Below are 15,784 nucleotides of genomic sequence, written 5' to 3' on the forward strand. Positions count from 1 at the left end.
AATCCAGAGCAAAGAAACGAAACCCGTGCCTTGTAAGTGGCAGCACACTCCCCCGGCTGGTGTCCCGTAGGATACCAGATACTATCATGCACTATCATGCACACAAACGAGTTCAGTCACTTTGATCCGGCGAGAACCGAAGAACCATCTCGGAGACCAGTCGTTCAAAGGCTTTCTTCTTGCCGTCTTTAACTGTCTGGAGTTGCACCTTGCGCACCTTACCGTTTTTCCCTCGCTGCACAGCGATGATTCGTCCCATTGGCCACTCGTTGCGTCTACCGCCCATGTCTTTCAGCAGCACAAGATCGCCAACTTGAAGGTTACTTCGATCGGTTTTCCACCTGCGACGGCGTTGAAGGGCGGGCAGGAACTGTGTTCTCCAGCGATGCCAGAAGCTGTTGGCAAGAGCTTGAACTTGTTTCCACTGCTTCACATGAAGACTTTTAAAATCTCCAGGAGGTGCTGCTGACGACGTAGGTTTCTACGTCAGGATCATTGCAGGGGAGAGCACTGATGGACATTCGGGATCAGAGGAGACTGGAACCAATGGTCTGCCGTTTATAATGGCGGTCACTTCTGCTAGGAATGTGGTCAAGACGTCATGGGAGAAGCGAGGAGAGCCATCGTTCAGAAGTTTTGAATCTAGGATCCGGCGAGCCATGCCTATCATGCGTTCCCACACGCCACCCATGTTGGAGGAATGAGGTGTATTGAAAATCCAGGTACAGCCTTGCTCGCTCAAGAAGCCTTGAACTTTACGAAGTTCGAAGCCAACGCCGACATCTTGAGCTCAGAGCAGGCACCAACGAAGTTCGTGCCCCTGTCTGGACGGAGCTGTTTCACTGGGCCTCTGAGCGCAAGGAATCTTCGCAGGGCGTTAATGAAGCTCGACGTATCCATTGACTCAATGACCTCTATGTGCACTGCACGAATGGCCATGCATGTGAATAAGACTGCCCACCTTTTGTTGTGGGCCATACCGCCCCTTGTGCGACGTGAGGCAACCATCCAAGGGGCGAAAACGTCCAGTCCCACGCACGTGAACGGGGGGTCCGCGCTTAGCCTATCTTCAGGCAAGTCGGCCATCTTCTGATGCTCCAATTTTCTTCGAAGTTTGTGGCATGTGATACAGCGATGAATCATGGCGCTGATGCATCTTTTTCTGCCGATAATCCAAAACCCGGCAGCTCTAATAGCTCCTTCGGTGAAGTGTCGCCCTTGATGTTTAACCTTTCCATGATAGTGCCGTATCAGCAATAAGCCTACATGATGGCGACCCGGAACGATGACTGGATGCTTTTCCGCTTCGTCGAGGTCGGAGTTCCTTAGGCGTCCACAAACTCTGAAAAGGCCCTGATTGTCGACGAACGGGTCGAGTTCGCACAAAGGGCTGCTGGACGAAATGCGACGTTGAGCTGCGTCTGTACGGAGACATGTGACGGCTTCTGGAAATTCTTCGTGTTGGACGCAACGAAGGATTACTTTCTCCGCCTCGTTCAGCTCATCCGCGCTTCGAGGTTTGCTGCAGTAATGCCATCCGTGACAATCAGCCAAAGGGTTATGAAAGGAACGAGCAATATGCACCAGGCATGCCACGGCCCGCAGTAGAGATGTCCATGTCGAAAACCGCTCGAAGCGATGAGCCCCCAGTTGTTGATTTCCTACGCGAGTTGCCGAGACAGCCACTTGAGGACGGATTTCCTTGTCCTGATCTGGTTCAAAAAGCGAGAAGGCTGTGCCCTCCCTCTGCGCGTCTGTACATTCCCGAAGAAATTTCGGTCCTGTCAGCCAAGTCGTGCCAGCCAAAGCATCTACAGCCACAGGTCTAGTGGCGTGATCTGCAGGGTTCTCACCGGTGGGAACGTAATGCCATTGTTCGGGCTTCGTAGATCTTCGGATGCGGTTCACACGGTTGCTGACATAGACGTAGAAACGCCTCGATTGATTGAAGATGTATCCGAGCACAACTTTGCTGTCCGTGTAGAATTTAATGTCATCGATGTGAGCATCGATTTCGCTGACGACTAACTCTGCGATATCGACGGCGAGCACTGCGGCACATAGCTCAAGTCTTGGAACGGTCTGTTCGGGGCGCGGCGCTAGCCTTGTTTTTTCCGAACACAAAACCCACGTGTTGCATTACATCAGCATCTGTGACTTTGATGTACGCCACAGCGGCGATTGCCTTTTCTGAGGCATCGCAGAATACACAGATTTCCCGTCGACGGGCGTCGGAGAGAGAGATTGCAGTGTACTGGCGTGGTATCGTGAGCCGTTCAAGGTGATGTAAGGAGTCTCGCCACGTTAGCCAGTTGTCATTCAGGTCGAGAGGGGCATCCCAATCTGACGTTTCTGAAGAAATATCCCTCAGCAACAGCCTACCTTGTACTGTCACTGGGGCTGTGAATCCTAGATGGTCGTATAGGCTGTTGACAGTGGATAGTACGCCGCGTCGTGTGTTTGGGGTGTCTTTTACGGGCAATTTGAAGGTGAACGTACCTGCCTTTAGGTCCCAGTTTAGTCCAAGGCTCCGTTGCATCGGTACGTGACCTCCGTCGAAGTCCATGTCTTTAAGGCCCTTGGCGTAGTCATCGGATGGGAAGGCGCCCATGACCTCCACAGAGTTAGAGGCTATCTTGTGAAGCCGCAGGTTTGCTCCTTTCAGCATATGTTGTGTCCTTTTGAGTAAATCAATAGCCTCCTCATCGGTCGGTAAGGACTTGAGGCCGTTGTCGACGTAGAAGTGTCTTTCGATAAAGTGTCGAACGTCCGCTCCAAAGTCCTGCTCTCCGTCCGGTGCGGTGCGCCTTAAGCCGTAGGTCGCAATAGCGGGAGAGCATGTGTTGCCAAACGCATGTACACACATCCTGTATTCAATGACATCCTTGCTGGTGTCGTTGTCTCAGAACAACAAGAAGCGCAGGCAGTCTCTGTCTTCTTCACGTACGAAGAAGGAATAAAACATTCGCTGGATGTCAGCCGTTACCGCCACAGGCTCTTTTCTAAAACGGAGCAGCACACCGATCAGGCTATTTGTCATGTTCGGTCCCGAAAGGAGCAAGTCGTTGAGCGAAACACCTTGGTACATGGTACTTGAATCGAAAACTACACGTATTTGGCCCCGTTTCTGCGGGTGGTAAATACCGAAGCTGGGGAGGTACCAATATTCGTTGGCTTCCTTTCTTGGCGGTGCTGGCTCAGCGTGGCCATTTTCGAGCATATCCTGCATGAAGGCAACGAAGTGCTTCTTCATTTCCCCATTCCTTTCCAGAGTGCGACGTAACAAAGCGAACCGAGAAATCGCCGAGAAATCGCGTGTTCTCGGTTGTCAGGGAGTTCACGTCGGGGCATACGAAAAGGCAGAGGGGCTACCCAGTTGTTTAACGTGTCCCTGTGGAACTCTCCGTCCATCAAGCTCAGGAATTATTTATCTTCCATTGACGGAGCAAGCTTCTCGTCACCTCTTGTGATCTGGAATAGGGGACCCGTTAGGTCGTTGCTTAGCGGCGGGGAAGACTGGACGACTTCTTTTCTACAGAATGCTCAACGCAGGACTTTTCTTTCACAATCATGTGGTTGGGGCAGGGCGTGAAGTAGGAAGGACGGCCGTTTTGCAACACGGTTGTGGCGAAGGTACAGACCTGTGGAGTGCGCAATCGTTCGATACAGACGTCCCCCAACTATGACCCACCCGAGGTCCAGCTTCTGGGCGAAAGGAACGTGGTTGGGGCCGTTGCGCTGCCGGCGCACTTTGTGCGCTTGGACGAGATCATTTCCTAAGAGCAGTAGGATTTGTGCATTGGGGTCGAGTGGCGGAATGACATTTGCCAGTGCCTTGAGGTGAGGATGTCTGCGAGGAGCGTTCGGTGTTGGAATCTCATTCCTGTCATTAGGGATCTGGTCGCACTCCGTCAACGTTGGTAGAGGCAGACGTGTGCCACTGTCGATGCCCTCAACAACATAGCCGGTAGCTCGTCGTCCCAACGTCTCAACCACCCCTGCGCACGTCCTTAGCGTGTATGGATACTCGCACCCGTGAATGTTGAAGCATTCGAATAATTCGGGTCTGGCCAATGACTTATTGCTTTGGTCGTCAATGACCGCATACATCCGAACTGCTTGTTCTGGGTGAGCTTCTGGGTACACTTTGAGGAGACATATTTTTGAGCAGGATACTCTCGAATTGGCATCTCCACGCACTTCCGTGCAGCTTGATGTAACCTTTGCGGACGCCTGGCTGAAACAGTCTTCCTCAGCCGATGGGACTCCCGCGGTGCGTCGAGCTTGCGAGGTAACGTTCTCTGGATGAAGTGCCGTAATGTGGTGGTCGCTGTTGCACTCAGTGCAATGTATCGTTGAGTCGCAGCTCTTCGCGTTGTGCGTCATCGCACAGCATTTGGAGCATGCGCCGAACTCTGATAGCAAGCGCTTTCGCTCGGCGAGAGGTTTCTGACGGAATGCCCTACACTTGCTAAGTATATGTGGCTTCTTGTGCAAGGGGCACATTCCTTCCGGGTTCTTTGGAGTTCTTTCCACTTGACTCGCTGAGCTGTCTTCTTGAGAGGAAATCGTGGTCCTGTGCACCGATACAGACGATTTCTTAGAGGATTGCGGTCGAGGACGTCTTGTCCTTCTTGCCTGTGTTATCGCTTGAGGGCTCGATTATGAAACTTAGATCATTCTTTGTCTTCGCCGTGGTTCGGACGAAGTCTGAGAAGACAGAGAATGGTGGGAAAGACACACGGGGTTCCCGCTTGTATTTCGATCCTAGAGCGATCCATTTTTCTTGCAAATGTAGAGGAAGTTTCGATGCAATGGGGTTGACCCCATGTGACGTGTCCAGGTAGGAGAGCCCAGGCAACTGTGGATCTGCCTTTGCTGACTCGAGTTCTTGGAGTAAATCTCCCAGCTCCCTCAGTTTCTCTCGGTCACTACCTAGTATCCTCGGAAACCTTTCAAGTCTGTCTATTAGCGCGTTTTCGATTGCCTCTGGGCTACCGTAGGCCTCTTCTAACCGTTCCCATATCGCCTGAAGTCCCATATCCGGGTTTCCGATGTGTACAGCCCTTAACCTTCTAGCGTACACGAACGATTCGGTTCCCAGCCACTTCACCAGGAGATCCATCTCTTCTGTAGCTGATATTCCAAGGTCTTTAGTAGCGTTACGAAATGCCGACTTCCACGACCTATAGTCTTCCGGACGGTCGCTGAACTTCGAGAGGCCCGTAGTAACCCGCTCCCGGCGAAGTAAGTACCTGGCGATGCCACCCATAATGGGTAGGCGATTCTGGAGTGTAGTTGGTTCTGATTCTCCCCCCAGACCAATTGCACGCCCTTCAGAAAGTCTCCCAGCGGGAGCGCGAGAGACATTGTCATCTTGTGACGCGCCAGGAGCCGCAGCAGCCGTCTGTTCACCCCTTACACCGTGGCATCGATGACTGTCTCAGGGAAATGCGTGCGTGCTCTGGGGTACTCCGTGACGTAAAACGTGCTCCCTAGTCATTTTCGACATGTCGACGAATTTGACTTCTGTAAGCTGTGGGTCGTATTGTTCAACTGCCGCCTCTAGAACCTTGGCTTGCGCTGCCGGGACAGCAGCTTCTTTCTCTCTTTGAAGTGCTTCTAGGTTGGCCTCTATACGACCTTTCTCCAGTTTCATGGCAGTCTCCTGTTTCCTGGCAGACGACGAGGATGAATGAACAGAACCACCGGAGCGCCGAGAGCTCGTCTCTCGCTGGTTGTCGAGGCGGTCTTCAATTTCGGTGATTATACCTCGCACAAGATCTCCTTATCGATTGCTTTTTGAACGTCTCGTTCCGTTAAGCTCTGCTCTACATTCGTCTTTGTTAGGAAGGAGGAGAACCTTTCAGCGTGAAGCTTGTACCGTTTGTAGGAGGTGCTCAGTCTCCCGACTTCTTGATACGACGCCTCTGGTATACAGATCTTCTCCAGCTCGAGCGCTGTTTCTTCCCAAGCTTTACCTAGTTTCGCATGATACTCATCTCTCTCGTAGTTCTGCTGAGCCTTTTGCGAGAGGGCTACTCTACGTTTCGGCTTAGCGTCCTGTTCATCTACTGACGGCGCCGCAGCCGCAATGTCGGAATTATCACCCTCTTGGATTGCAAAGTGCTCACCTGTGTCCTTCCCGGCCATGGCGATGTAGGCTGTCGTTCACGTAGTTCCTCGAACACCGTTCACGGAGGGGAAGGACAGGTGCCGGAGACGTCGAAGCTTCTCGATGTATCCTATATCTGCCGTTGTTGCTTGTAGGCGAGATAGGGTGTATCCGACGCTGCTTCGAGACGGCGCACGGTCTTCCGGCGACAGTGTCAAGCGTGAAGTCTCATCCAAGGACGGTGTGGCTTGAGGCTGGTGCTGACGCATATGTCCGCATGGTAGACGTCCATCAGCAAGCGTATATCCAACAATCCTTGGAAGGCGTTTTTTCACTATTCTGACCTCATCCTAATGATTAAGAAAACTAACTCGTCAGATAGATAAACCTCGTGGAGAGGTGAAAAATGTTCCTGTATTTCACCTCGAGTTACATGTTCAGACAGAAGAGAGCGAGAGCTCAACAGTTGGTCTACATAAGACACAAGGGAGAGAAGAAAGGCCACGTGGTACAGAGATCTAAAGCGTTGTACACAAACGGAAAGAAAAGAAAACGGGCCGAACCACAAACACACCGAAGCCACCCACCTCGTCCAGCCAGACCGCTGTAACGCAACAGAGTTAAACCCGACACTTGTTGTGGTTATGGCCTGTGGAGTCAGACAGGGGTTCTTCGAATTGTATCAACACCGGGATCCCGCTTCGAGATGGAAGGCATGTTATGGTTCCCTCCAATCTGCCCCTCCGTGTATACTTCGACTGATATCATTTGGTTTGAGTACAACAAATTCACACGCTAAAAATACAGTGCAAAGAAACGAAACCTGTCCCTTGTAAGTGGCAGCACATTGAGAATGGCATTCTATGCCATTTAATCAAGGAACGTACATACGTTGGAAGTAACCGTTGCCACACGTGATGTTTCCGGTCCCGCGTACTCCTTTTGCGTTCGGCACACTGTGACTGGTCGTCTAATAGAACAGTAAACATTCGAACACACAGATAAAGTGCAAGCACGTGTTCAACGTAGTACTGCCATCTGAACTTTGACACAACTACAACTCGCGTCGTCTGCTCTGCTGGCGCCATGCTGTCTGGAGGGTCACTTGAGCGGTCACGTGAGCGGTTACGTGGTAGACAGGAGCATCCCAGAATGCAATGCGAAGCCGGCTACATTCGTCCCGAGAGAAAACTGTCGGAGGGGCCGCTCCTTGTGTTTCCTTCCCCCATGTATAATACAATGTCACGTCCTCAACAGCCCTCCGGCCGCTCCATGATTGGGCTTGTCCGCGTCAGAGGGCGCTCACTGATTGGTCTTGTCCGAGTGACGTTTTCTCCCGTTTTCAATATCAGTTCAGGGAATTCAGGCATATCCTCGTCATATAGGTCGTCTGCTTTTGCGTTGCGTTACATCAAATTGCACCAGAAACTTCGCCACTAATTCGCTTCAGAGTTTCGGCGTTATTGTCGGTGATGAAGGAGGAGCAAAATAGCACTGCAGTTTCGGAATCGACGGCGACGGACGCGCAGTTCCTTTATGCAAGTCAAGCCTACCGCCCCCTCCTGGTTCAGGCCTCCTAAGCGTGAGGACAAAGCGTGAGCACAACTACGCCTTTGTTTTGCTTGCTTATGCATGACATGGAACTTGTCTCGCGATGTTTGGGTTACCATTTATTCAAGGGCGCTAAAATGTAAAGGCAGCCTGTTTCCAGACAAAAGTGCACAGTTCAATTACCACTTTGTAGCCAAAATTATGGGCCCGATGGTCCCGTCCATCTGAGAGAGAAATCTTGCAAGGGAAATGAACTAATGGGAAATGAAATTGGGAAACGACGTCGAGATATGCAAGAGTTCACAGTGGTTTTGATCATAACTTCTTAAAAGTCATGCTCCCCAAAGTGTGTGTCTAGACCCCCATGGGGGCCCGTGATAAGTTCAAGGGGGAGGGGGTCGCATAGCGGATCGCTCTGTGTGGTGTGTGCAGGCCAGACGGGACGGAGTCTGAATGGCCGTCTCAGTAAACAACAGCATTACACTGAAATATATTCGTGACGTTGTCCTGCACCTTCGTGAATGTAACTGTAGTGCACTCCTTTCTCCGTGAAGCCCGTGTTTTGTGCAAAGAAAGGGCGACTTGGCGGAGACTAGAGGAGACTGCTCAAGGGAACAGTTAAGGTAACCGCACGTGGTAATTGCGTACGCGAACCCCTTCTTATTCTTCTTCCGCTGCTTCGGAGGTTCTTGAATAGAATGCGGTTTGTTCGTTAAACTATGCTTTGTTTGGGAATTTTTCTGTGTGCTGCGTTTTTCTTTTTTTTTTTGTTCTTGTCTCGGGTATTATCCGGTTCGCAGTCATGTTGTGCCATTGGAAATCATGTGGCAAGACTTACCTGTGTTATGTATTAATTCACAATACTTTTGTGACAATGTTCTCTTTGTTCACCGTGATACCGAAGGCATCATTATGAGTGCGGTTTTTACGGTTATTTTTGAACGGCGCCAATGTCGCACACCGAGCGTATTTTCGTTATTCAATCTCCTCTTCCAAAGCGAACGATCACAGGTGCAATAGCTGGTAGGAAACCGCTCTTTACGTGGGCGTATGTACATTGCGGTTCAAGAGAGACTCATCGCCGCTCCATTGCACATGCTCCGGTGTTAGTTCCTGTTTCTTCAATTCGCACGCGAACGAAATATATGTCAGAACACCTAACCTAACCGACACCTCTTGCCGGACTCTCATAAAAATGAAACATACCAGAACACTTAACCTCACTGACGCTCGTGCCGGGCGCTCACGAGAACCAAATATGTCGCAATACCGAACCTAATTGACGCTCTACGCGCCCGCCACACCAATCGCCCCCAAATGTATGGGAGTGCACGCGTGAAATCCAGACCAATTCACGAAATAAGCACGATCACATGTAAAAAAAGTGATAGTTCTCAGATGAGAACATCTGTCATCTCTTTACAGCTTATCCTTGAAGCGGACCAAAAGAATAGGGCACATAGTGCCCTATTCTTTAGTAATAATAAAATTCTAATAAAACAGTAGAATTATAAAAAGTAATAATAACATTCTAATAAAATAGTAAGGTCTGGCTTCTGAGTCAGAGTGTTCTTCTAAGAACAGGGACAATCTTTGGTCGACATATCGTTGCCAGAGTCCAGAGTCCAGAGTTATGATGCTCTATGTGCCCTATTCCACGCGAAGATGTATCCCCGGAGTGAACGAAAGCAGTTGTTTGCGTCTTTAATATCAGCATTTAGGAGCGCAATAAAAACTATGTTATTCCGTGAAGGGAAGTGCCTCAGGACGAGAGGCAACGATATGTCGACCAAAGATCGTCCCTCTGGATCAAAGATCAGTCTGGCTCAGAAGCCAGACCCTAGTACTTTATTCTCAGTGTTGCGTTCCGCCTAGACGGGGGTAGGGTCCACCTTTTCCCAGGACACACACTGATCAACGCGCTCACGTATGCATTGAATGGGCAGAAAATGCAGTGAAACGATACGGAAGTATGAAGGGAAGTGCCTTAGGACGAGGGCCGCCGATATTTCGAAGAGGGTCTGTTCGAAATGTCGAAGCCTCGCGTACTGAGGCACTTCCCACCGCGTACGTGTTGTAGGTTATACCGCTTCAGTCAGTTCTCAGTCAGCTTTTTTTTTCTCAAGAAACTGCAAGTTGACTTCAAGGGGTGACCGGGAAAGGAGTCAGCGCTCAAATTGCGAAAGAGAAATTGCTTCGAAGTGTACCAAATTTTGGCACAACCCGATGCTATAGATCTGACGGACATGATTTATTGCAACATAGAATATAACGGCCTCACGTAGATGCCGCAAATGTAGATGCGTACTCACATTTTCCGTGTCGCATCTCTTTGAAGGCGGAAATATCCAGAAGCGTTCCTGGAAAGAGACAACGCGTATGACTTTTTCTGATTGAAATATTTTGATGTTGCGGATGCCTGAACTGCTACAGAAGGAGAGCAAAGAGGACTGCGGTCATTCCGACAGACTTTGCTCCACAAAATCAAGTTCGTAATGCTTGAGGACCACCACATCCTGTCGTCGTGTGGCCCACCACACTCTCAGAAAAACGGGAGTCAAAAGGGTGTCAAACGATGCTCGGACAGCCTAGCGAACAAAGAAAGCGTTGCAGAGACACCTTTTCTCGGCCGTATTTAATGGGGGGTGTTGCGTGCACTCCCTTCACGGAGGGGTGCTAGCCTTATACTCCTCAAAGTTGATGACGAGGTTCTTCCAGACTATGCAGTGGCACAGTCCCGTAGTGTTAAGTTTACCGCGACACATCTGTAAATAATAAAAGAAGAGTTGAACAAGCCTGTGTCTGGTATGGCCAAAGTAGTAGTATCCGTGCAGATGACATTTACATTTCGCAAGTCCTGGCTGTGCCAAGAAAAGCCGTTGGTGGCAGATATCGGAAAGTACCCAACATTACGTACTGACTAACAGGTACTGCAATTTCATACGCAAGCTGGTGCCTACATCTTCGTTCCCTGTGCACATAAAGATGATTGCTTCTACAATGCCGTCTTTTTTTCCTTTTTAGTTATAATTGTAATTGAGGCTCGAATCGGTCTTTCATTCGAAGGAAAATGTCAGTGGAAATACTCTCTAAGAAAAGAGCAGGTCAACTAAGAAACTGAATGTCCGATAGAAAAGGATATCTGTTCTGTAACGCTAAGTGCCTTCAAGTTACTGCAGATGCAGTGCGAGTTGATGAGGCGTATATCCGTCACAGTCATCAAAGTGTTTTGCTGCTTTGTACTTAGGAGCAGGTTGTAAAATTTTGTGTCGCATAGTACTGCAATCTAACAGCGTATACAGACTTCGAGGAAATGGGTCTAGGTTTACCCGCACGCCATCAAGATCCATGACAGCCATGAGGGACCATGTTTCGATGCAAAGAGTATAGGGAAGACATTTAGCCATGACCATATTTTCTTTTCTTGGCAGACGATGTAGATGATCTCCTTAGTGAAGCACCGACAACTTGCAAATTGGTGAGCTACAGTGAAATAGTAGCGGTCTGCAAAAGCCATGAGCACGCACCAATGACTGCAGTTGGACTGGGTATGAGGGAAAGATGGGAAATTAATAACGAAAAAAATTGAGAAAAGGCTACAGCGATAGATGAAAATGTATAAAATTTCGCTCCACATGTGTGTGGAGTCAATGATAGGGATCCCTCTGAAGAAAAGCCTCTGTTTTTACGACATTGGCATGTCCCGACCAGAGGCTCCTCTTGTACTGATGACGAAGTCATGAACTCATGTAATGTCTGACAGGCAACATGATAGCCTATGCTCTCTTAGAGCTTATGAACTGGAACGTGTTTGTAGCAAACGCCTGCGTAATGCAAAGCGAAAATAACACCATGCATACATTGCGTTACTGCTTGATGGGAGGTGAAACACTTGCACATTGACTTGCACTTGGACACACTACGGGGATGTTCTCCTTTCTTCTTTGTTTCCGCCTGCCACTATCACTTATATGTTCATTGATAAACACAGTGGTCAATAAAACAATATTTAGAAGTTTTCATGTTAGTAGAATGTCTTTTACTGTGTAATGACAGCCTTGTTTGTCCAGAAGGGTATATGACAGACCCCTGTTGTGCATGAAAGGGATACTGTTGGGATCTTGCAGTGTTCACGACTAAACCATCCACTGTACCTCTGCCAAGACGGCAGGCATTCAATGCTGCCCACATGCACTTGAAAGAAAAGTGAAACACTCACCTCAGTGAAAGGGAATAAACGTACACATTGTATCACACATCAAAAAGGCAGAAACCTATATATGCTTCATAAGGAAGTTGTCTCTTACGGCATCTACAGCACATGCTTTGAGGACTCTTCTGCAGTGCTTTCATAATAGTCCCCAGAGCCACCTGGTGGACTGTTTGTAGGCGACGTACCGAAACTTCCTGCATGAACCAAGGGCAGCGTAAAATGATATGTAACTTTACTGATTACAAACTGAAGCCACACGTGAATGAACTCGCTTGTTCACTTCGCTGTTCCTGATAAGGGCGTAGTCGTCGCTTACTCTCACGTAGCGGTATCTGGAGCACCTCAGTGTCGAGCCACAGTATTTCAAACAATTGATTTCTTGAAATGCAACCGCTGCGCTGCTTCAGGAACGCCTCATTCCGCGGCAACAAAGGCATTCCTCCGCGTCGGCATCGGCGCGCATTTGCCGCAATGACAACCAAACTGAATTAGCAATACCACATTTCTGCTGTGAGGCTCTCAACATTTTCATTACACATGAAGAGACGGTTTCTCACGCGGCCAGGTGACGGCGATGACAACATTCCATGCTCTGTCGACGGTTCTGCGAATGACATCGTGTCGTGCTGCGTCTCCGGCCTGCCCTCGTAAGAACAAGAGTTTTGCCGGCGTGACTGCTGAACTATCCGAATCTCGGAGGCATTCAGGTTTGGTAAATCCGACATCACACGGCATGTATCCCGAAACATTTCGGCCATTATGATTTCGCCATAAACCGGGACGCGAATGAGAAAGGCGACACTAGCCATAGGCGACACAAGCCAACCCTGTGTTGTTGCTGAGTGAGTTCTCAGCCTTGTGCTCGAATGCGACTTGTGAAATTGGATTACTCAGAGAAAAAAGGAATTAAAAAATATTTCGTAACTGAGACGCACTCTTCCTAGGCTTTCATAAAACCATAAGGTTGTCCTGGGTTTAAGTTCACTTTCACTTACACGGCGGAAATGCTATGTGAGGCATGGATGTACTATACCCGTGATGCTGGCTGCTTATTCGGGAACGATTAGCGGTGCTCAACTAATACCCCGGTCACATGGCAGTTTGAATGCCATTTGCATCGAATAAGATTCGCACTGATGGCTGACTAATAAGTTTCGCAAAAGGTATTACGTGAAAATGGCATTCGCCCAGCGAATGAGTTCGGGGAACTCATTCGCTCTTCCCTCTCGCACCCACTGCATTCCAAAACCAAGAACGTGAAACCGTTTGGAGAAATAAAACACGAATGAATAGTTTTAATCGAATACTTCATCGCGAATTTAGTATCTTTCTACACGAAGGAAGGAAGGCACAACATTGTTTTCGGAGAACTAACCTCGTTCCCAGTCGCAGTGTTGCCAAATGTTGTTCAGATAGGCTTCTTACTTGTCTTTGCTTGTGATGCGTAGCCAACTGAGCGTTTTCCAAACCGTCGCGCTTTTGCGAAATAATAGAATGCTTCGCTCGTTCCGACAAAAGTAAATTAAAATGAAATAAAAATAAAATGGATGGTACCTGTAGAATGCTTCATATGGTCGAGCCTGGTGTCCTAACTATCGACAGTGGCATCATATGCGAATGACATTCCGTTCTTTAGAATAACGCGAAACAAATTAATTCCGTTCGGTGTGACTGTCATTCGCTGCCAGTGACGCTCAATTTCCCGTGTGACAGGGTCATCACTTTACAGTCATACGGTCATCATCATAAATACATTTCTGTATCATACAATGTGGCCATTGTGGTTACATTGCTGATTGAGTGCATGTTAATTACTCATGTTAATAATTGTTCTTCTTGAATGTAATATTATTTTTCTTTCATCTGCGAAACTCATTGTGTAGAATGGACGTGTGATAATTTCCATGATCTTCTAGGTGAAAAAAAAAAGCGTACTAATTTTGCTTGTCAAATTGCACTTGTGTGTCATACAATTTTCTTATTACAACTTATACTTTAGTACTTAAGTTATTTTATATACTTGGCGTAGAAAAAATTCGTCTCTCTGCCGTAATGCTTTGCCACTATGGTGTTCGAGCAAGAGGTAGTGTTGTGTGCTAATTTACACAGGAAAAAAAATGGATGTCATGCTTAACAGCATTTATGTTTCGATCAAGGTAAAATTTTCTGTGCTCAGTTTGCGCAACAAAATATATTTGGGCGTGAGACATAAAAGCTAGTCTGGTGTTCAAGTGGAAATAATTCATATGCCTTTAAGCTTCAAAATTAACTTGTGTCATATATTATAGATATTGTGTTATTTTCAATCTTCAGCAACAAGAAACATTTTGAAGCAAGAAAAAGTTATGTACCTTGTGCTTCAACATGAATTTGTGCATAATACATTACAGCCATTAAGCTAGTCGGATGGAAATAATTTCGCGTCATAGCATTTTAAATGGCATTGTGAGCAAGAAGCTACCTCGTCAACATCGTACTCCATCAGCCATTACCATCGGACACTTCATCCTCAGAGACCGTACCATCCAGCTGGGATTCTAGCTGACTCCATTAAACGTTCCGCCCTCACGTCGTCCTCTGTCCACCTTAATTCTCACAACTGTGCAATCCTCCTTCCTAACCCTGTTTATTCTCACAATCTGCACTGGGTTTGAGACCCTTGCGACGACTCAAAATATCCCCTCATTCAAATGACAATGCACTGTCGGGGTCCCAGCCGAACACCGGTGAAGACGCTGCACAGGGGTATCCGCCGTCCCGTAACCAGTGAGAGCCGCCTATCTTTTGCGGAGCCAGTACCGATTACACTGAAGTCTCGATGGACATCAATGACTGGCTTAGCACGTATAATAGATGGGACGACACGCTAAAGCTCTATAACGTCCCGTGCAACCTTTGGGACAACGCAAAAACAAATCATGAAAGCAAGCTCGATTCGTGGGCTACATTTTCACAAAGCGCCTGAGAATCAGTTGGGAATGTCTTTCTCACGAGGGTTGATGCTGCGTACATATTATCTCGACGCTCACAACGTGACAGCTAGAGCTACGCGAAATGCATCGAAGACGTATGAAGCCTCCGCATGAAAGTCGACGAGGACATTTTCGAGACCGTTTCGGACAATACCGAGACATATTCCCAACGGAACTCCTGAGTATGGTTTTCAGCCCCTCATTGGTAAAGCATCACTCACTCACTCGGAGACTATCTTGGTCAGCCAGTACCACTAGGAAGCACTTAACGGTCGCATTCGCCAAATGCAAGCTTGTGCGGTGACGTGCTGCCGAAATGTAATCGGTGCCAGCGTGGTACGCGATGACGCCGTTGTCCCATGCCTTTCGCCGAACGACGTTAAGGTTACACGACACGTTCTTGTTCGTGAAGAAGTACGTGGGAGCTTGTTCTGCGGAGTGAACCGAAGCAGGCAAACGCGTGGGCAGGTGCACAACATCTGAACTAACCGACTGTTCAGCTATTATGCATGAAGCTCTTGTGCATGAAGCTCTTATACCGTTATGCATCATGACTGTGATGGTGTGACACATCAGTATACATGGCGTGGTGGAGGCAGATATATCGTCGACTTCCCTGACGTATGCAAACGGGATTCGCCCTCGGCCACAACCGACGCCCCTTGCACCAGCTACAGCTCTTGCACCTATCCTGCAACCTGTACGAACGTTCCACATGCGCATCACAATCCGCACGACGTTTCACTGAACGTCCTCTGGAGAATTGCACTTGTCTGCACTGCGGGGTTCGTGACATATTACGCGCTTCGGCTGTAAGCTCCCACGGGATACCCAGGCTCCATTCCCCTGAAATGAGGCGCTTCCGGGACACATCAACAAGGATTTTGTAGTGCCTCAAAAATCAGCGCCGAGGATGGACTGGGTAACGTCGGC

At 48.5% G+C, this 15,784-nt stretch overlaps 1 protein-coding gene across 1 annotated transcript; it reads right to left on the bottom strand.

Annotated features, from left to right (window-relative positions):
- Positions 1-738: 738 nt before the first annotated feature.
- On the bottom strand, positions 739-2,866 carry LOC135395900 (uncharacterized). The gene is made up of 2 exons (XM_064626989.1): positions 2,144-2,866; positions 739-2,082 (listed from the first exon to the last, which is right to left on the bottom strand). The coding sequence occupies exons 1-2, from the start codon at positions 2,864-2,866 to the stop codon at positions 739-741; spliced, it is 2,067 nt and encodes a 688-aa protein (XP_064483059.1).
- Positions 2,867-15,784: the final 12,918 nt, after the last annotated feature.

This window comes from Ornithodoros turicata, chromosome 1, assembly GCF_037126465.1.
Source record: "Ornithodoros turicata isolate Travis chromosome 1, ASM3712646v1, whole genome shotgun sequence".
Taxonomy (NCBI): Eukaryota; Metazoa; Arthropoda; class Arachnida; order Ixodida; family Argasidae; genus Ornithodoros; species Ornithodoros turicata.

Coding starts and splice junctions, on each gene's coding strand:
- LOC135395900 (XM_064626989.1), bottom strand. CDS start 2,866: ATGTGTGTACATGCGTTTGGCAACACATGCTCTCCCGCTATTGCGACC. Junction 2,083..2,143: donor TCAAAGTCACAGATGCTGAT/GTAATGCAACAC, acceptor CGCCCCGAACAG/ACCGTTCCAAGACTTGAGCT.